We start from the raw sequence: 18,004 nt of genomic DNA on the forward strand, positions 1-18,004 counted from the left end.
CGTTTAATCGTTTTTTGGATTTCCTTCTATTTATGGCAAGAGAAACTGGTTTTCCATTCTTGGTGACATGAAGGTTCCCCTTTTGAAATATACTCACTGAAGTAAAAACAGAAAAGGGGGTCAAACTAAAGGAAAAATAGTGACGGTGCTTATGTGCTTCTTATGTTGTTTTCTGTCTCCTGTAAGAACAACAGCTCAGGTGGTGATGAGGAAGGCCAAAAACCCATACCCAACATACAGGGCCGGGCACACAGTAGGTGCTCAATGAGGGTGGTGGAATAGATTGATGCTGGGTTTAAGATTAGCCCAAAGGAAAACAAGAAACAAGTTTTCTTCTGAAGCTGGTCTAATGAAAATGAATTCACCAACTCCCAAAACCCTCTGGTTCCCCCAACATCCACCTGTGAAAGGGCCTCATCTGGGCCTGGGTATACAGCAAGAACACATTAAATGTACACCGGGTGAGCCTGTCCTGGGGGGTGGAAGCGGCTGGTGTGAGGTGTTTTCTCTTTGCAGGAGCCCTTGCACCATAGATCAGTCAATCAACAAACACTGACTGGACTGAAGGACTCTCCCAGGCCTGCAGGAGGCTGAGGATACACCACAGCCTCAGGGAGCGGTCAGCAGGGCCACCAGTCATATAGCCGGTTCTGCCAGATATCAATCTGGCCCCATCCTTGCTGCAGAGGGTTGAGGTGGGAATTGCAAAATGGCCTTGTGAAAGACAGAGATAGAGTGCCAGCCCAGAGGGCAGGGCCTGGGTCCCCTCCTGCGGCCGGAGAAACACCTGCCCTGGACTGGGGAGGTGGCTGCCCATCAGGCTCCAGGCTAGGACCGGAAGGGAGGGAGGGGCTGCGGTCTTCGCCAGTAACCCGATCCTCAGGAATGCGGCGGGGCCAGACGCGCCCCCTACCCCGAGCCGGTGCCTCTCTCTGGTCGCCCCCGGGGTCCTACCACCCGGGTCTCCGCCATCCCCGCCCTCTCCAACCCGTGGAGCCTAAGCTCCCCGGGACTGCCCCTGCTAGCCTCACCCGGACCTGCGGGGGGTCCTGAGCGCCCGGGACCATCCCCGGCTAGCCTCACCCCGGGAACGACCCTCCACCGCGTCACCCCTTTCAGCTTCCTGCTTAACTCCTTTTTTTCCGTTTTATTCAATGGATTTTAGGTTTCTGGGTCTTCAAATAAAGACCAAACATTAAACCGAGTTGCAGGTAGAGGCCAGAGCCGGGGCGATGGGGGTGGGTGGGCTCAGATTAAGACCCTGTAGGGAAGGGGGGAGGGAGAGGGGGGAGGACCAGCTGAGTTCTGGTCAGGTTTGGACCCCCTCTGGACACTGCTCTAGGAAGTGGAATAATGTCCCCAGACTCTTGAAGCTGCTGGGAGAATAAAGATGAAATACAGTCCGGAACAAATATCACCCACCCCAGTTTTAATATATATATGTTATTGATTTTTTTTACAGAGAGGGAGAGGGATAGAGAGTTAGAAACATCAATGAGAGAGAAACATCGATCAGCTGCCTCCTGCACCCCCCCCCCCCACTGGGGAAGTGCCCGCAACCAAGGTACATGCCCTTGACCGGAATCGAACCTGGGACCCCTCAGTCCGCAGACCGACGCTCTATCCACTGAGCCAAACAGATTAGGGCCCCACCCCAGTTTTGGTGGAGACTCTGCCACCTCACTTTCCTGCTCTCCCTCTGTCTCTCTGGCGCCCCCAATCCAGCTCCACCTTTCTCTGCCCTCCATCAATGTGGCCAACTGGTTTCTGCCCCAGGGCCTTTGCACTTGCTATTCCCACTCTGACACTGCCCTTGATTATCTCCTGACTTGCTCCTTCATTCGGCATCACCTCCTGTGCTTCCTCTCCCAGATTACTCAACTCTAAAAACATCCTCCTTTACCCTCCATGGAAGAAGCACCATTTATTCTCCAGAAGCTGTTTGTCACCTTCTTCCTTCGGATCTCGTGCTGGGCAGGTGGGGTTGTTTGTGTCATTCATGTGTGTCCCATCACTGGGCTCACAGTAAGTGCTCAATCAATGTACATGGAATGAATGAATGAAGGAATGGTAGTTATACCTAGTTCACTGGAAGGGGCTGGTTGCTAGACTTAGGGCCTCCTTGATCTGCCCAAGAAGTCCCCAGTCTCAGGGTCAGATCTGGACACAGCCCCTCTTCCCAGCCCTGTGGGGGCAGGGCTGGGGTGTCCCAGAGAGCTCCCTGGCTGCAAGGAAGGAAATGGTAGGGGAGGGCATCAGGTCAGAAGGAATAGTAAGTGCACTGCAGAGAAGTCTGGGGGGTGGGGGGTCAGGCCTTAGAAAGTGGGGCTGGCAAAGTCTGCCGCTGCACTTAGAAGTCAAGGTCCTCCCCTCCCGTTTGGGGTATGTAGAGCCAGACACAAATGGTGGACAGAGTTCAGACAGATGGAAGGGGTCTAGGGAAGTCCCCAGGGGCACGGCATGGTTAAAGAAGGCTTCTTGGAGGAATACTGGAAGGGGTTTTGAAGGATATGTAGGAGTTTGCCTGGAGGCTAAGGAAGGGCACTCCAGGCTAAGGAAACTCCAGACCAAAAAACAGCCGTTAAATTTAGCTGCATAATAATAAAGTAAAACAATGATAGAGAACATTTGTTGAGCCTACACTATTTCTGCAAATCCAGTAAAAAAATCCCAATACACCATGAGATAGGTAGGATTATTTGCTCCATTTTCATGAAGAAGAAACTGGGACTCAAAGAGGCAACCTTCCTTGGCCTCCCTATGCCTCCATTTTTCAAGGCCTGTTTGCTGGTCAGTCTTTCAGCTCGGGCTGGCTCTGCCCACACCTCAGACATTCATCTACCTTTAAGGTAAAAAAAAAAGTTCGGGACCCACGGTTGGGGTGGAGCCTCCCTAGGCCACCCAATCACTCTCCTGCCTTGGAGAGAAGCATGGCCCCTCTTCCAATCTTGCCCCAGAGAGGGGTCCCAGGACAGGGCTGGCTACAGGTTTGGCCTGTACTCCCTTCCAACAGGGGTCCCTTCACGCCCAGGCTGGGACCCAAGAGGACAGGTCAAGAGGGCACAGAAACTTACGTGCCTGGGAACAGACTCGCATATACACAAGGTACCCTGCTCCACACATGAACACACACACAAGCACCGGTAGACAAGTGTGTACACAGACACACCCCCACATGCCTGGCCCTCTGCCTGCCAGGCCAGTCCAGGCCTCTTGCTCATAATCACAGTCTCACTCTTAGCCTTTTTGCTCCAAAGCCATTAAGGACAGGGCCAGGTGAGAAAGGGAGTTGCGGGGGCGGTTTTTTTTTTTTGGGGGGGGGGCGGGTGTGGGGTGCTCTCCTGCCCACAGGCCAGTCACACAAACCAAGGCCAGAGACTGCCACAGCAAATCCAACCAGGCAGTGTTCTCCTTTAACATTCTGCATCCACTGTATGCTAGGTAGGCCCTGTACAGGGAGCTGGGGAACCACCAGGCCCAGGATAGACAAGGTTCTTATCTTCTTGAGCCTTATGACCCATTCCATCTGGATAATTCCAAGGTAATGAGAACAAGGTGAGTAGGAAGGGCCTCTCTGAGGACATACTTTTGCACTGGGCCAAGGAATCACCAGAGGGCATAGCAGGTACAAAGGTCCTGGGGCAGTAATGATCTGGGAAGCCAAGGTTCCGAGAGGGTAAGGGTGAAAGGTCAGAGGAGGAAGAAGGGTGTGGACTCCGAGCCTCCACCACCTGGCTGAGAAGTGGGTTCCCTCCTGAGTGGGGTGGGAGCCAAGGAGGGGTTGTATGCAAGGGCTGTCTGTCAGACTCAGATATCCCACGGATCCTGGGGAGTGTTGGGGGAGTTGTTCCCTCCCTCCTCCCTTCTCCCTCATATCCCATCCCCAGCCAGCCTTTAGGGCGGCTCATTAAGCCCCACCAGTCATGATAATGGTAATAAGCAGGTAATAATTACCAGCTGGGATAACAGCCCAAGCAGGGATAAGGGAGAAACGGGGGGAGGGAGGGGTGGGGAGGAGAAAAACTGTAGGGCACCCTAACCGGAGGACACACAGCAGGCCTTGGCAGACAAAGAGTTAAAATGTATGCGGCTGCCCCGGGGCATGGGCGCTAGGGGTGGTCACAGCACTGGCCCCGCGGGCTGGTCACTCGCTGAGCTTGATTCGCATGTCAGGAATTTGGACCCCGTGCGTTAGAGGGCTCCCAGTGAAAAATATTAAGATCAAAGCGCGTCCAGCAGTTTTGGCAGCCCTCCTTTCCCCTCCTCTGTCTTTTGAGGCACACACACCACCGGACATCGAAGTGAGGGTGGGTGAAGGCAGACTTGGCTCACATCTCCGGCGAGTCACCGCTCCCCCACCCCTTCAGGCTCCAGAGCGCACAAAGCCTGGCCGAGAAGCGTTAGGGAACCACCGTCTGCGCAGTGGAACGGGAGACGCCAGGGAGTTATTTATCCATCTGGGACCCCATATCCCCCACCCCGGTTCCCCGGGACCAGCACCGCCCCCGCCGAACTGGCCCCACGCGCAGACGCGGGGCGGGGCTTTGGAGCAGGCGGGCGCCTGGTGGCCGAGCCTATCACGCCACCCCGGACGTGCCTTGGCGGGAGGCGGCGCTGGGGGCCTTCGTTGTACACAGAGATCCCGGGGCGGGGTGACCCGGCCCAGACGCGCGGCCCACCCCCATGATGTCAACCCACAAGGCAGCGCGCTGTTGTGCCGTTTACCGCGCGTCACCGGGGCAACGGCAGCCGGGGGAGCGTCGACGGCTTGGCCCCGCCCCTCTATGTAAATGAGATACGTCATCCGCGCCCAATGGCGAGCGGGGGCAATGAGCTCATCGCGCTGGGCCGAGGCTATAAGAAGGCGCGCGGGTTGCGCGGCGCAGGAGCCGCCGCCAACGGAGGGCCGGGCGCAGCGGCCGCAGCCTGGGCGGGCTCAGGGCCAAGCGGACGGGGGGGGGCCCCGAGCCTCTCGGGAGGCCGCGGCCACTCCCCTCCCCCCCGGACCGGCGCGGCGGGGGAGGCGGAGGATGGAAACACCCTTCTACGGCGATGAGGCGCTAAGCGGCCTGGGCGGCGGCGTCAGTGGCAGTGGCGGCGGTGGCAGCTTCGCGTCCTCGGGTCGCCTGTTCCCCGGGGCGCCCCCGACGGCAGTGGCCAGCAGCATGATGAAGAAGGATGTGCTGACGCTAAACCTGAGCGAGCAGGTGGCAGCGGCGCTCAAGCCCGCGGCCGCGCCGCCCCCGGCCCCCCTGCGCACCGACGGCGCCCCTGGTGCGGCGCCCCCCGACGGCCTGCTCGCCTCGCCGGACCTGGGGCTGCTCAAGCTCGCCTCGCCAGAACTCGAACGCCTCATCATCCAGTCCAACGGGCTGGTCACCACCACGCCGACGAGCACGCAATTCCTTTACCCCAAGGTGGCGGCCAGCGAGGAGCAGGAATTCGCCGAGGGCTTCGTCAAGGCCCTGGAGGACTTACATAAGCAGAACCAGCTGGGTGCGGGCGCAGCCTCCGCTGCCGCAGCGGCCGGGGGACCCTCGGGCACGGCCCCGAGCGCCGCGCCTCCTGGCGAGCTGGCCACGGCGGCGGCCACGCCCGAGGCGCCGGTCTATGCGAACCTGAGCAGCTACGCGGGTAGTACCGGGAGCGCGGGGGGCGCTGCGACGGTCGCCTTCGCCGCTGAACCCGTGCCCTTCCCGCCGCCGCCCCCGGGCGCGCTGGGGCCGCCGCGCCTCGCCGCGCTCAAGGATGAGCCTCAGACCGTGCCCGACGTGCCGAGCTTCGGCGAGAGCCCGCCGCTGTCGCCCATCGACATGGACACTCAAGAGCGCATCAAAGCGGAGCGCAAGCGGCTACGCAACCGCATCGCTGCCTCCAAGTGTCGAAAGCGCAAGCTGGAGCGCATCTCGCGCCTCGAGGAGAAAGTGAAGACGCTCAAGAGCCAGAACACGGAGCTGGCGTCCACCGCGAGCCTGCTGCGTGAGCAGGTGGCGCAACTCAAGCAGAAGGTCCTCAGCCACGTCAACAGCGGCTGCCAGCTGCTGCCCCAGCACCAGGTGTCCGCGTACTGAGCCCGCGCGCGGGGCGCATGCGCGGCCCCCCTCCCCGAGAGGCGGGTTCGCGTGGGAGGGGGGGCGTGGGTGCCCCGGACTTGGAGAGGGCGTGGCCCCGGGGACGCCCCCGGATGGTGCCAGGACGTGGAGAGGGCGCCTCACAGTCGACAAGCTGGAACCCCTGCTGCCGGGGGGCCAGCGCATGACCCCCCCTGCCCCTCCCTCACGCTGCCTCTACCCTCTGCGCGTGGCCACCCCGAGTTGCACAAACCCGCGCGCCCGGCTGCCCCTTTGTACGCACCGCCGCTGAAGAGGGTTCCGAGGGGGCGCAGCCTGAAGCCCTGCGTTGCCTTTTCTTTTACTTTTTTGCATTTGGAAGAGAGAACAGTGTTCGATTCTGCCCTATTTATGTTTCTACTCGGGAACAAACGTTGGTTGTGTGCGTGTGTGTTTTTTTTGTGTTGGTTTTTTTTTTTTTAAAGAAATAGGAAGAAGAAAACGACTCCTCCCTTTCCTTGCTTTCTGCCCCCGCCCCCTCCGTTCTTCCGACAGACACCCTTCCACCTTTCCTCCCCACCCTTTTTGCTTTTTTTTTCCTTTTCAGTTTTGTTTTGCTACGAGTCTACATTCCTGTTTGTAATATTTGGTTCGCCCGGTTTTCTGTTTTCAGTAAAGTCTCCTTATGCCAGCTCGGCTCTCCGCCTCCTCCTTCCCCCGCCGGGGCCTGACTGGCTGTGCGAGGCCTGGCCCGCTCCCCTCCCCCCGCGCCTCCTTCCCTCCTCTCCTTCCCAGCTCAAAGGAGGGGAACTGGCGCCGGGGAGGGGCCCGCACCTCTGGCGCGGGGCGAGCGCCATCTAGGCGCGCCTGGGCGCCGGGCCGACGACTGTCCGCGCTGGGTGGGGGAATCGCTGGAGACCAACCAGTGATTGGAACTAGCAAGCTTTCGGGTTGGGAAGGGGACAGCCCCAGCCTGAGGTAGGAAGAAAGAGGCAGAAACTTGGACTTTCTGGGCCTGTGTTTCCCTGTTTGTGAAATGGGCAGAACAATCGTATACCTCCATAAAATTGTGAAAATTAAGTTTGTTTACAGAGCATTGTTTGGCTTACAGTCTGCTCAATTTGTTTATTATTGATTAGGGGCTGGAGAAACTGAGTCTTGGGGCCAGAAGGAAAGTAGCCCAGGGATCTGAGCCAGGTGGTCTTTATCTAGAACTGGAGGTGGGGGTACTTTCTGTGGGACCTCCCTTTTATGGCTCTAACTGGAAGTCCAGGATTTTCCAAATACTTCCTGAAAGCACCTTCCCCCAACATTATATTCTCCCATTTTGAGGAAACTTAAGTTTTAGAGTGGTTGAGTGACTGGTTTTTGAGATCACACAGCCTTTTTGTTGTTAATCCCCACCTGAGGATACTTTTCCCATTTATTTTTTTTTAAGAGAGAGAGTGGAAGGGAGGGAGGGAAGGGGAGAGAAAGAGACATTGATTGCTTGTCTCCTCCACGGGACCTGACCTGGACCTGGGATCAAACCTGCAACCAGGTATGTTCTCTTGACCAGGAATGGAACCTGAGACCCTTAGGTGAGCAGGCTGACACTAACCACTGAGCACACAGGCCAGGACCACAGCCTTTTAAGAAGACTGTACAGGGACATTTGGAACTGGGTTTCTCACCTCCAGAGCCCTGACTGCCAGGCTGCCCTCTTCCCTGGCCTCATCTAGGCTTTGCTATTGGGTGGGCCAAAGACCTGGGCTTGGGCGTCTGCCTTGGGGCCATGGGGGGATGTGAGCATTGGTGGCCCAGGACACAGGGCAAGCTGGGCTGGTAGTGTGTTGGACCCTGACTCGACCCAGCCCTGCTCAGAAGGTGACTGAATTATGCCTGATGTACAAGTACAAAGAAGGGGTGGTATATGCCCACAGTCTCAGCCGTCGAAGAGGGGTACCTCACCATCTACACGTTCCCTCTAGCCCCTCGTCACCCTGTCTGCCTACTTGAGGCTTCAAGAGCTGCTTTGGGGTTTGGTTTTTACCATGTGACTTCACCTGGCACCACCTTCTGGCAGACGTTTCAGGAGGGGCGCCAGAGTGAGAAGAGGGGTGATGCTGAGATGGTGTGTTGACACAAAGTAGATCAAGAGCCATGTTTTGAGGGTGCCCATTTGCCATCTTGTGACCTCAGACAAGTCTCCCCACTTTGGCCTTTACCTGAGGAGCTGTGATGTGGGTGTGTTCACATCCAGGTAACATCTCCCAGGGCAGAAGTTGGAATAGTTTGGGGGATGAACAACAGGAACACAGCTGATACGCAAGTGTGCCCCAGTCTGTAGAGAAAGGAGGTCTAGGGAGGTTGCAAGATTTGCCTGAACTGTTTACTCACACTTCTGATGACAATTGTATGTTTTTTTCCCTACACTAACCAATCCTCCAACTCTGCAGGCACCAACCGGGTCCCTCCAGTTTAGTTCTGACAGGTTACCTGGAGTTGGCATGGACCCCACAGGTGAAGGGCTCAGTCCCACAAAACTGCCCCCTCTGCAGACACCAGCACAAGTCTCAGGTTGCCGCCTATACTTCTGACCCATCAGCTATAAATTGGGGGCTTCCCCCACTACTTCCTCAGATTTGATCTTTTGCTAGGACAGCTCACAGGACCCAGGAAAGCATTTTACTTACTAGTTTAGTGATTATAAAGGATACAACTCAGGAACAGCCAGATGGAAGAGATGCACAGGGCACTAAGCCTCTGTGCCCGCTCTGGGCTGCCACCCCCCAGCACTTCCATGTGCTCACCAACCAGAAAGCTCTCTTGAATCCCAGAGGTTCCATTGTATAAGCACAACTGATTTCATCTTTGGCCTTTGGTGATTAATTCAATCTCCAGCCTCCCTCCCCTCCCAGAAGGTTTGAAAGGTGGGGCTGAAAGTTCCAACCCACTAATTAAGCCTAGATCCTTCTGGAGACCAATCTGCAGCTGGACTCTTGCTCTGGCGACTCCCCTGGGAGGCCCAGCAGAGGCCGCTGGGCCTGGCTGTTGTGGCTTTGGCGGGACCCTGCTGAGCTGAGGCCAAGGTGTGTCAGCCTCGGCCTTGCCAGCAGTGATTCATTCACACCAGGCCTCGGCCGGCCCAGCCCCAGGAGGTGCCTGGGGATGGCAGCTTCGCTTCCTTCGCCAAGACTGTGGCTAAGAGTCAGTGCCCATTTCCACCAGCCCGTGTGTGGATCCCAAGGGGCTTTGGGCCCAGCCCCACCCTAAGGAGCCTTTGTCCTCAGAGCCAGACACAGGCACCAGCTTGCTTTCTAAGAAGAAAGCCTCGCCAGTGTGGCTCCGTGGTTGAGGGTCAACCTATGAACCAGGAGGTCATGGTTCAATTCTCGGTCAGGGCACATGCCCAGGTTGCAGCTGTGGGCTCAATCCCCAGTTGGGGGCATGCAGGAGGCAGCCGATCAATGATTCTCTCATCATTGATGTTTATCTCTCTCCCTCTCCCTTCCTCTCTGAAATGAATAAAAATATATTAAAAAGAAGAAGAAAGAGTTTTCTTTGTTTTAAACCCTCATGGCTCCTAGATGCCTTCTTAATAAAACTGCCCTACTTCTCTCCTAGACCCCCACTGTGACCCCTCCCTGCCCTCTTCTCTTTCCCTTACCTCCATATCAGCTTCCTCTCTGTACCCTCATTATGCCCAGCTTGCTCCCACCTCAGGGCCTTTGCCTGTACTGTGCCCTCCACCTGAAACAGCCTTCCCCCAGTTTGCGCAAGACCAACTCCTCCCCTGTGGGTCAGCCCATCCCACCCCCTCTTTGATCCCTTCCTGGGTTTCGCAGCCCCACATTATTTGGGTTGTGTCCCCAGACTCAGGTCAGATCTCAGCCCAAACTGGGTGCTCAGCAAATGCCCAAGGGACAGGCTATTTGCATGGAGGTGGAGGTGGGTCACTTCTGTGTTCAGAGCCCGAACTTCTGCTCAGGATGGGCTGGTGTCAACCAACATGGCTCTCGGCTCTGACCCAGGTCCTGCCCACCTACTCCTGAGTCTGCCTTCTGGAGCCCCCTCCTCCCAGGAGCTGGCGTTGATTGGCCGGAACATGGCTGTGAGTCACAAAGCCACCCTGGCCCCAAGGCCCCAAGGTTGGCCATTCAGGCTGTTGGGTTCAGCTTCAGGGGCAGGTGAGTGGAGCTTTTAGAGGGCTTAGTGGGGGTACGTGGGGACCTGGTCATTCTTCCCTGGTCCCCAGTGTCCTCAGAGTCCCCTTGGGCCTTCCAGGCCTCTCGGAGGAGGGGTCAGCTCCCCTACCCCTCAGAGCAGAGCACTCAAGTCCCCCAAAGGCCTGATGGTGGGTTTTCTGCCTGGGGGCCCAGCCTGGAGAGTCTGTCACATCTTGGGAGCCTAGGAAAGTGGGCTGAGCTTGTGTGACACATAGGCAAACTGAGGCTCAGAAGAGTTTACTCAGAATTGCCAAGGCAGTCACTCAGCTTGTATGTTTGGGGGGCCCTATTCTTCCTTTATATCCCCTGTACTCCCATTTCTCTTACCCTGTTGTCTGGTTGAATTCACCCAAAAAGGTTGGACCATGTATTTGCTAAAACTCCAGGATGGTCCCTAGGATGGACCAATTCAGACCTTAAAGCTGCCAAATCCAAGTTTTGAAGGTTGGACTGCATCCATTCATCCATCCACTCATCCATTTCATCTATCCATCTATCCATCCTGTCCATCTATTCATGCATCCACCCATCTATAAACATCTCGTAAGCACTTTGTGGGCTGTTCTAGGCTCTGGGGACCCACAGTAAACAAAAGAGACAGATATCCCCACCTGTGGGTAGCTCAGTCTTAATGGGGGAGGCAAACCAGAAACAACATAAAAAAGTAAGACACACAGTACGTTGGCTTCTCCAGACAGCAGGTTCAGTGAAATGGGGACAATGACTGGGCCCACCTCAGGGGAGCTGGCCTCAGGCCCATTTGCTCTTTTTTTAAAAAAATATTTTATTGATTTTTTTACAAAGAGGAAGGGATAGGGATAGAGAGTTAGAAACATCGATGAGAGAGAAACATCGATCAGCTGCCTCCTGCACACCCCCTACTGGAGTTGTGCCTGCAACCAACGTACATGCCCTTGACCGGAATCGAACCTGGGACCCTTTAGTCCGCAGGTCGATGCTCTATCCACTGAGCCAAACCGGTTAGGGCCCATTTGCTCTCTTATGACTCAGTTCACATTGACCCTTGTTCTCTCATTTTTTTTTTAATGTTTTTATTGATTTCAGAGAGAGGAGGTGAGAGGGAGAGAGAGATAGACACATCAATGACGAGAGAGAATCATCAATCGGCTGCCTCCTGCATGCCACCTCCTGGGGATGGAGCTGCAACCCAGGCATGTGCCCTGACCAGGGAATTGAACATGACCTCCTGGTACCTGGGTCAAAGCTCAACCACTGAACCACACCAGCCGGGCATCCCTTGTTCTCAATGGGCCTGGCCATCTTGGGGCTGGGGTGAAGGTTGGGCAGGGTGCTGGACATTCAGACTATCACACAGGTGAAGCCAGAACGTTCATCATGAAAGGAGGGGTTGGATGAGTCTTTGAAAATTAATTGATTCTGGTCAACACTCTTCAAGTGTCTAGTCCAGTGGTTGGCAAACTCATTAGTCAACAGAGCCAAATATCAACAGTACAACGATTGAAATTTCTTTTGAGAGCCAAATTTCATAAACTTAAACTTCTAACGCCACTTCTTCAAAATAGACTCGCCCAGGCCGTGGTATTTTGTGGAAGAGCCACACTCAAGGGGCCAAAGAGCCGCATGTGGCTCGCGAGCCGCAGTTTGCCGACCACGGGTCTAGTCCATTATCATCTGAGTTGATGATACAGCTGAATTTAAGTCCACCATGTTACTATTTTTCTTTCTGCCCTCTCTAAGTTTTAGTCCTTTATTCCCCCGCTTCTGCCTCCTTTTGGATTATTTGAATCTTTAAATGATCCTCTCAGTGTGTACTCTGTGATAAAGAAGTTCCTTTGTCTCCTTCCAAGTGAGTACAATGTTAATCTTTATCAGTAGAAGACAGTGTTGAGACATTGTAGGAAGAAGAGACTCACCTGCAAGAAGTATCAGTGGTGGAGGTGTGGAGACTCCCAAGTGGAACTTGCCTCAGGGGTACAGATCATCAGTGGGTACGATCATCATCCCTCTGTGATTTTTCAGTCTTAACCTGGTGGAAATCTTTCTCCAGTCTTCTTGACCTCCAAACCAGAGCCCTCACGTTGGCCCGTGCACCACGGGCCTCCTGCCCCACCCAGCACCCGGACTCCCCATGTGTGCTTACATCACCAGTTGCTGATCCCCTGCTCCTCCACCTTTTCCATGCCCAGCAACTCCAGACCAGCTCCGGCATGGCCAAGCCAGCAAACATCTCTGCTCTTTGGTAGGCCAAACCACATGTGCTCCGAGGAGGTCCAAACCTGTTCCAGATTTGCCCTTCCTTAGAAACAACACTCCCTAAGCCCTAGGAAACCACCTAGAGTTTCATTTTATCTTATGGTTAGTCTTCTATCATTATCAACAATTCTTTATATTCAACTTCCCTACTTGAAACTGTTGTGTAGTTTCTGTCTCCTGATTGGGCCCAGACTGCTACAGGTGGCTCTCCTGTCTTCTGGATTCCATACTTTCTGATGAAAACTTGGCTGATTCATGAAGTTGCTTGTGTTTTTCTCTGGCTGCTTTCAAAATTTGATCTTTGTTTTTCAGGACATTGACTGGATTGAGCTCAGGTGTGTATTTCTTTGTATTTATCTTCCTTAGGATTTTCTGAGCTTCTTAAATCTGTAAAAAAACTTTTTCAAAAAATTTGGGGCATTATTTCTTCACATATTTTTTTAATGCCCTTTTCTCTTTTCTGGGACCCAATTACATGTACGTCAGACGTTTTGATGTCCACAGATCCCGAAGTCTTGCTTTATGGCCCAGTTTCCTCCTCTGTGTCCTTCAGATTGGATAATTTCTATCTATTTATATTCAAGCTCACTGACTCTTCTGTCATCAGTTCTCTGCTTGTTAGCCCATCCAGAGAATTTTGAAATTTCAGGTATTGTATATTTTCAATTTTAGAATTTCCACCCGTTTTTTTCCTAATATGTCTTTTTTTCTTTTTCTTTTTTAAAATGATTTTTAAATCTTTTTTTTTTTTTTTTTAATTTCAGAGAGGAAGAGAGAGAGATAGAAACATCAATGGTGAGAATCATTGATCGGCTGCCTCCTGCATGCCCCCTACTGGGGATTAAGCCCACAACCCGGGCATGTGCCCTGACTGGGAATCAAACAATGGCCTCCTGGTTCATAGGCTGATGCTCAACCACTGAGCCACACCAGCTGGGCTAACTTGGACTCTTTATCACATGCATTGCAAACATTTCCCCCAGTCTTTTTGTCTTTGACCATGTTTATGGCATCATTTGCCATACATTTTCTTCTCTTTATGAAGTCTTTTTTAGATTTTTTATCTTTTTCAGAATTTTTGAGTTTCCTATTTAGTTTTATAAGAGCTCCCTAATTCACATACTAATAAATGTTCTCATAATTTTTAAATCCCTCTGGAAATTTTTGGACTATGGCGTGAGAAGGGTCCAAGATGCATTGGACCAGATGGATTGCCTCGTACCATTTGTTTAGTACCTTATACCATGACTTTTACCTCCTGAATTAAAATACAATGTACTATTGTTACATTGGGGTCAATTTTGGTTTCATCCTTCGGTCTCAATGATTTGTCTAGTTCTGGGTAGGTATCATGCTATGATTATGATGGCTTTTGAGTATATTTATATATCCATTAAGTCAGGGTCCTCTTTACTAGTCTTCCTGTTCATGATCTTGGCTACTCTCATTTATTCTTTTATTTGAACACTGAAATCCTTCCTTCCATTTTATTTTTTTTTATTATTTTTTTTTAATTTCTTTATTGATGAAGGTATCACATATTTGTCCTCGTCCCCCCATTCCCATCCCACACCCCTCCCCACACATGCCCCCACCCCCCTGTTGTCCTTAACCGCTGGTTAGGCTCATATGCCTGCACGCAAGTCCTTTGGTTGGTCTCCCCCTTTACCCCCACCCTTCCCTACCCTCCCCCTGAGGCCCGACAGTCTGATCCATGCCTCCTTGTTTCTGGGTCTGTTCTTGTTCATCAGTCTATGTTGTTCATTATTTCCCCTAGATGAGTGAGATCATGTGCTATTAGAAATACACTTATAAGAACCGAAAATGAGACAAGCAATAATGGTTATGGTGACAGGCAAATGAATCAGTGTGTAGTGAGTTTTTTTCTGGGCCAACAGTTCTTTTGAGACCCAATTTCAATGTCCAACAGTTCCTTATGTGTACATGTCAGCACTGACATTTCAGTTCTGGATGGTGGACAAATGGTGGTAATGCAGGTCCGACTCTGTCCGGTTTGGTCCTGGGCAATCTGCAGTGATGCACAGCTGCTAACTGCTAGTATGGGAAGGCCACATCAGCGTCTTCCGTCTCTGGACTGCTTCTCTTCTGTCTCTTCCTTCCATTTTAAAAGAACTCCCTATTGGGATTCTAATTGGACATGAATTGCTCTCGGTGAATTGTGACATTGTGTAATACTAAGTATATGAATTCTTTCTTCCTAACCTTGTGGTACATCTTTCAGATGACTTTCGTCTCCTTTCTTGGCCTTCATATAACTCCTTTGACTTCTGTGTAAAATTTGTTTCTGCGACTTGTATAATTTTTGACATTACTCTGAATGGTGTTTCCCCCCTTCCCATTTTAATTGACAGCTTATTTTGCATCAAATGCAGAAAAGCTGCTGGTTTTGTATGCAGCCATGTGCCTTAGGAAAGACAGAAGATAAAAATATATAGATACAGCCCTGGCTGGTGTGGCTCGGTTGGTTGGAGCATTGTCCAGTGCACCAAAAAGTCGTAGGCTCAATTCCTGGTCAGGGTGGGGATCAGAGCGCGTACCGGAGGCAACGGATCCGTGTTTCTCTCCCACATAATGTTTCTCTCTCTCTCTTTTACTCTCTCTCCCCCTTCTGCTCTCTAAAAATCAATGAACATATCCTCAGGTAAGTATTAAAAATGTATATAAATATAGCCCTGGCTGGTGTGGCTTAGTGGTTAGAGTGTGGGCCTGTGCACTGAGGGTCAAGGGTTCAATTCCCAGTCAAGGGCATGTAACTGCATTGCAGGTTCAATCTCCGTGCAGGAGCAACCAATCGATGTGTCTTTCTTACATCAATGTTTCTCTCTCACTCCCTCTCCTTCCCTCCTTTCCACTTTCTCTAGAAAACAATAAAAAAATATCCTCAGGTGAGGATTAACAGCAAATAAATATATATATTTTTACACACACACACACACACACACACACACACAGGCTGTCCAAAAAAATGTATGCACACTTTAACAGCTGATAGTTCAATTTTGAAAATGAAATGTATTTTAATAAACACTGCCTTTATAATTATTCAAAGTGTGTGTGTATACATTTTAAAGGTATACACAGATTTATATAAATTACATTTCAAAATTATAAATATTAATGCATTAATGATAATATATATTTAAATGCAGAATATATAAATATATATTTATAGATATATGTTTGCTTGGCTTTTTAATCCTCATTCATGATTTTCAGAGAGAGGGGAAGGGAGAGAGCGAGAGAGAGAAACATCTATCAGTTGCCTCCCGCACATGTCCCAGCCAGGACCAGGCACCAGTGCTGGGGATCAAACCTAAAACCTTAACATGTACCCTTTTTAAAATATATATATTTTTATTGATTTCAGAGAGGAAGAGAGAGGGAAAGAGAGATAAGAACTTTAATGATAAGAGAGAATCATTGATCAGCTGCCTCCTGCACATCCCCCAGTGGGGACAGAGTCCACAACCTGGGCATGTGCCCTGACTGGAAATTGAACCATGACCTCCAGGTTCATAGGTCAATGCTCAAACACTGAGTCACACCAGCTGGGCTAATTTTTAAAATTAGAATGTCTTGGGTCTTTTAGGTAGACAATTCAGGCACCTGCTAGCTCTCCTTTGAAAATACTTACAGTGTAAATGCACCAGAGCTTTTTATCCACTCATTTACTAATGGGCACTTAGGCTATTTCCAGATTATAGCTATCTACACTAATAAAAGAGTAACATGCTAATTGACCGTGCCTTCGTGGCGCCCACCAGCCAATCAGGAGTGCCTATGCAAATTAACCCAACAAAATGGTGGGTTGATTAGCATATGCAGGTGCCGAGCGGCCGGGGGTTGGGCGGGATGCTTGTGTCGTCGCCATGTGACGACGCAGGCGTTTCACACCACCCCAGCCACTCTGGGCCTCTGGGCAGTGTGGGAAGGTGGAAAGGCAGCTTCGGGCTGGAGCAGAAAGGCGGCTCCGGCCGGAGCAAAGGCAGTGCCGGCAGACAGGGGAAGGAAGGCCCATTCTTGCATGAATCTTCGTGCATCGGGCCTCTAGTCTATATATATAAAAGGCTAAGAGACCATCCGACCAGTAGCTATGATGCACACTGACCACCAAGGGGCAGTGGCTTAATGCGGGAGCTGCTGAACTGCAGTAACTTGGCAGTGGTGGTTCTCGGGTGACAGACCCTGGAACCAGAGAGGAGGGAGCCCAATTCTGAGGTGTGTCACCTGAGAACCACCCTCTCTCAATCTGGGACCCTCGGGATGTCAGAGAACAGGTTTTGGCCGATCCCTACAGGCCAGGCCGAGGGACCTCACCTGCTGGAGGGACCCAGTGCACTCTGCAGACACCTTTTAAGCCCCATGCTGCCGGCCGGGGAGGGACATCAGGAGGTTGGCTCCAGGACCTGTCTAGCCCTTCTCCTCCAGTCCCACCCCACTGGCCACCTTCTAATTAATTTCCTTTTAATGTGCACGAATCCGTGCACCAGGGCACTCGTTGTAAATAACGGTGAAGGCCTGGGATGGGGCCGGAGCTGGATGGAAACGGGCAAATGGGGGACATCTGTAATACTGTCAACAACAAACAAACAATTAATAAAAATATTTACACTGATTATTCAAGTCCTTGTCATTTTGCTTTTAAAAATGATACCTGCAGTGGGGGGTGGACAACTGTGCATCTTTTTAAAAAAATATTTTGATTGATTTCAAAGAGAAAGGGAGAGAGAGAGATAGAAACATCAATGATGAGAGAGAATCACACCCCACACTGGGATTAAGCCCACCACCTGGGCATGTGCCCTGACTGGGAATCGAACTGTGACCACTGAGCCAAGCCCACTGGACCATCTGTGCATCTTGTTCCTTTAGTGGAAACGACTTTAGGATTTCACCATTTAAAGTGGCATGTGCTGTGGTTTTGTGGTTAGCCTTACCATCTTTAATACTATTCTATCTATTTTTATAAGTTGTTATTAGAAACAGCCATTGCAGCCCTAGCCGGTTTGGCTCAGTTGGTAGAACGTTGGCCCGCGGACTGAAGGGTCCCGGTTCGATTCTGGTTAAGGGAACACACCTTGGCTGCAGATTCCCTGGCCCTGGTCAGGGTGCGTGCAGGAGGCAACCAATCAGTGTGTCTCTCACACCAATGTTTCTCTCTGTCTTTTCCTCTCCCTTCCACTCTCCCTAAAAATCAATAAAAAAATATCCTTAGGAGAGGATTACACACACCGCCCCCCCCCCCAAAAAAAAGAAATAGCCATTGCATTTGGTAAAACACCTTTTAAAAATATATACATTTTTTATTGATTTCAGAGAGGAAAGGAGAGAGAAAGAGAGATAGAAACATCAATGATAAGAAAGAATCATTGATTGGCTGCCTCAATCAATGAATCATTGATTCATTGATCAAAGAATCATTGATTGGCTGCACGTCCCCTACTGGGAGGGGGGGGGGCGGGGAGGGGATCGAGCCCGCAACCCAGGCAT

General features: G+C 51.8%; 1 protein-coding gene across 1 annotated transcript; it reads left to right on the top strand.

Moving 5' to 3' along the window:
- Positions 1-4,865: 4,865 nt before the first annotated feature.
- JUND (JunD proto-oncogene, AP-1 transcription factor subunit) lies at positions 4,866-6,741 on the top strand. Its single transcript, XM_079771910.1, has one exon. It carries the CDS (start codon positions 5,031-5,033, stop codon positions 6,069-6,071), a length of 1,041 nt encoding a protein of 346 aa, XP_079628036.1. The 5' UTR covers positions 4,866-5,030; the 3' UTR covers positions 6,072-6,741.
- Positions 6,742-18,004: the final 11,263 nt, after the last annotated feature.

The sequence above is a fragment of the Cnephaeus nilssonii genome (genome assembly GCF_951640355.1).
Source record: "Cnephaeus nilssonii genome assembly, chromosome: 5".
Lineage (NCBI taxonomy): Eukaryota > Metazoa > Chordata > Mammalia > Chiroptera > Vespertilionidae > Cnephaeus > Cnephaeus nilssonii.

Coding starts and splice junctions, on each gene's coding strand:
- JUND (XM_079771910.1), top strand. CDS start 5,031: ATGGAAACACCCTTCTACGGCGATGAGGCGCTAAGCGGCCTGGGCGGC.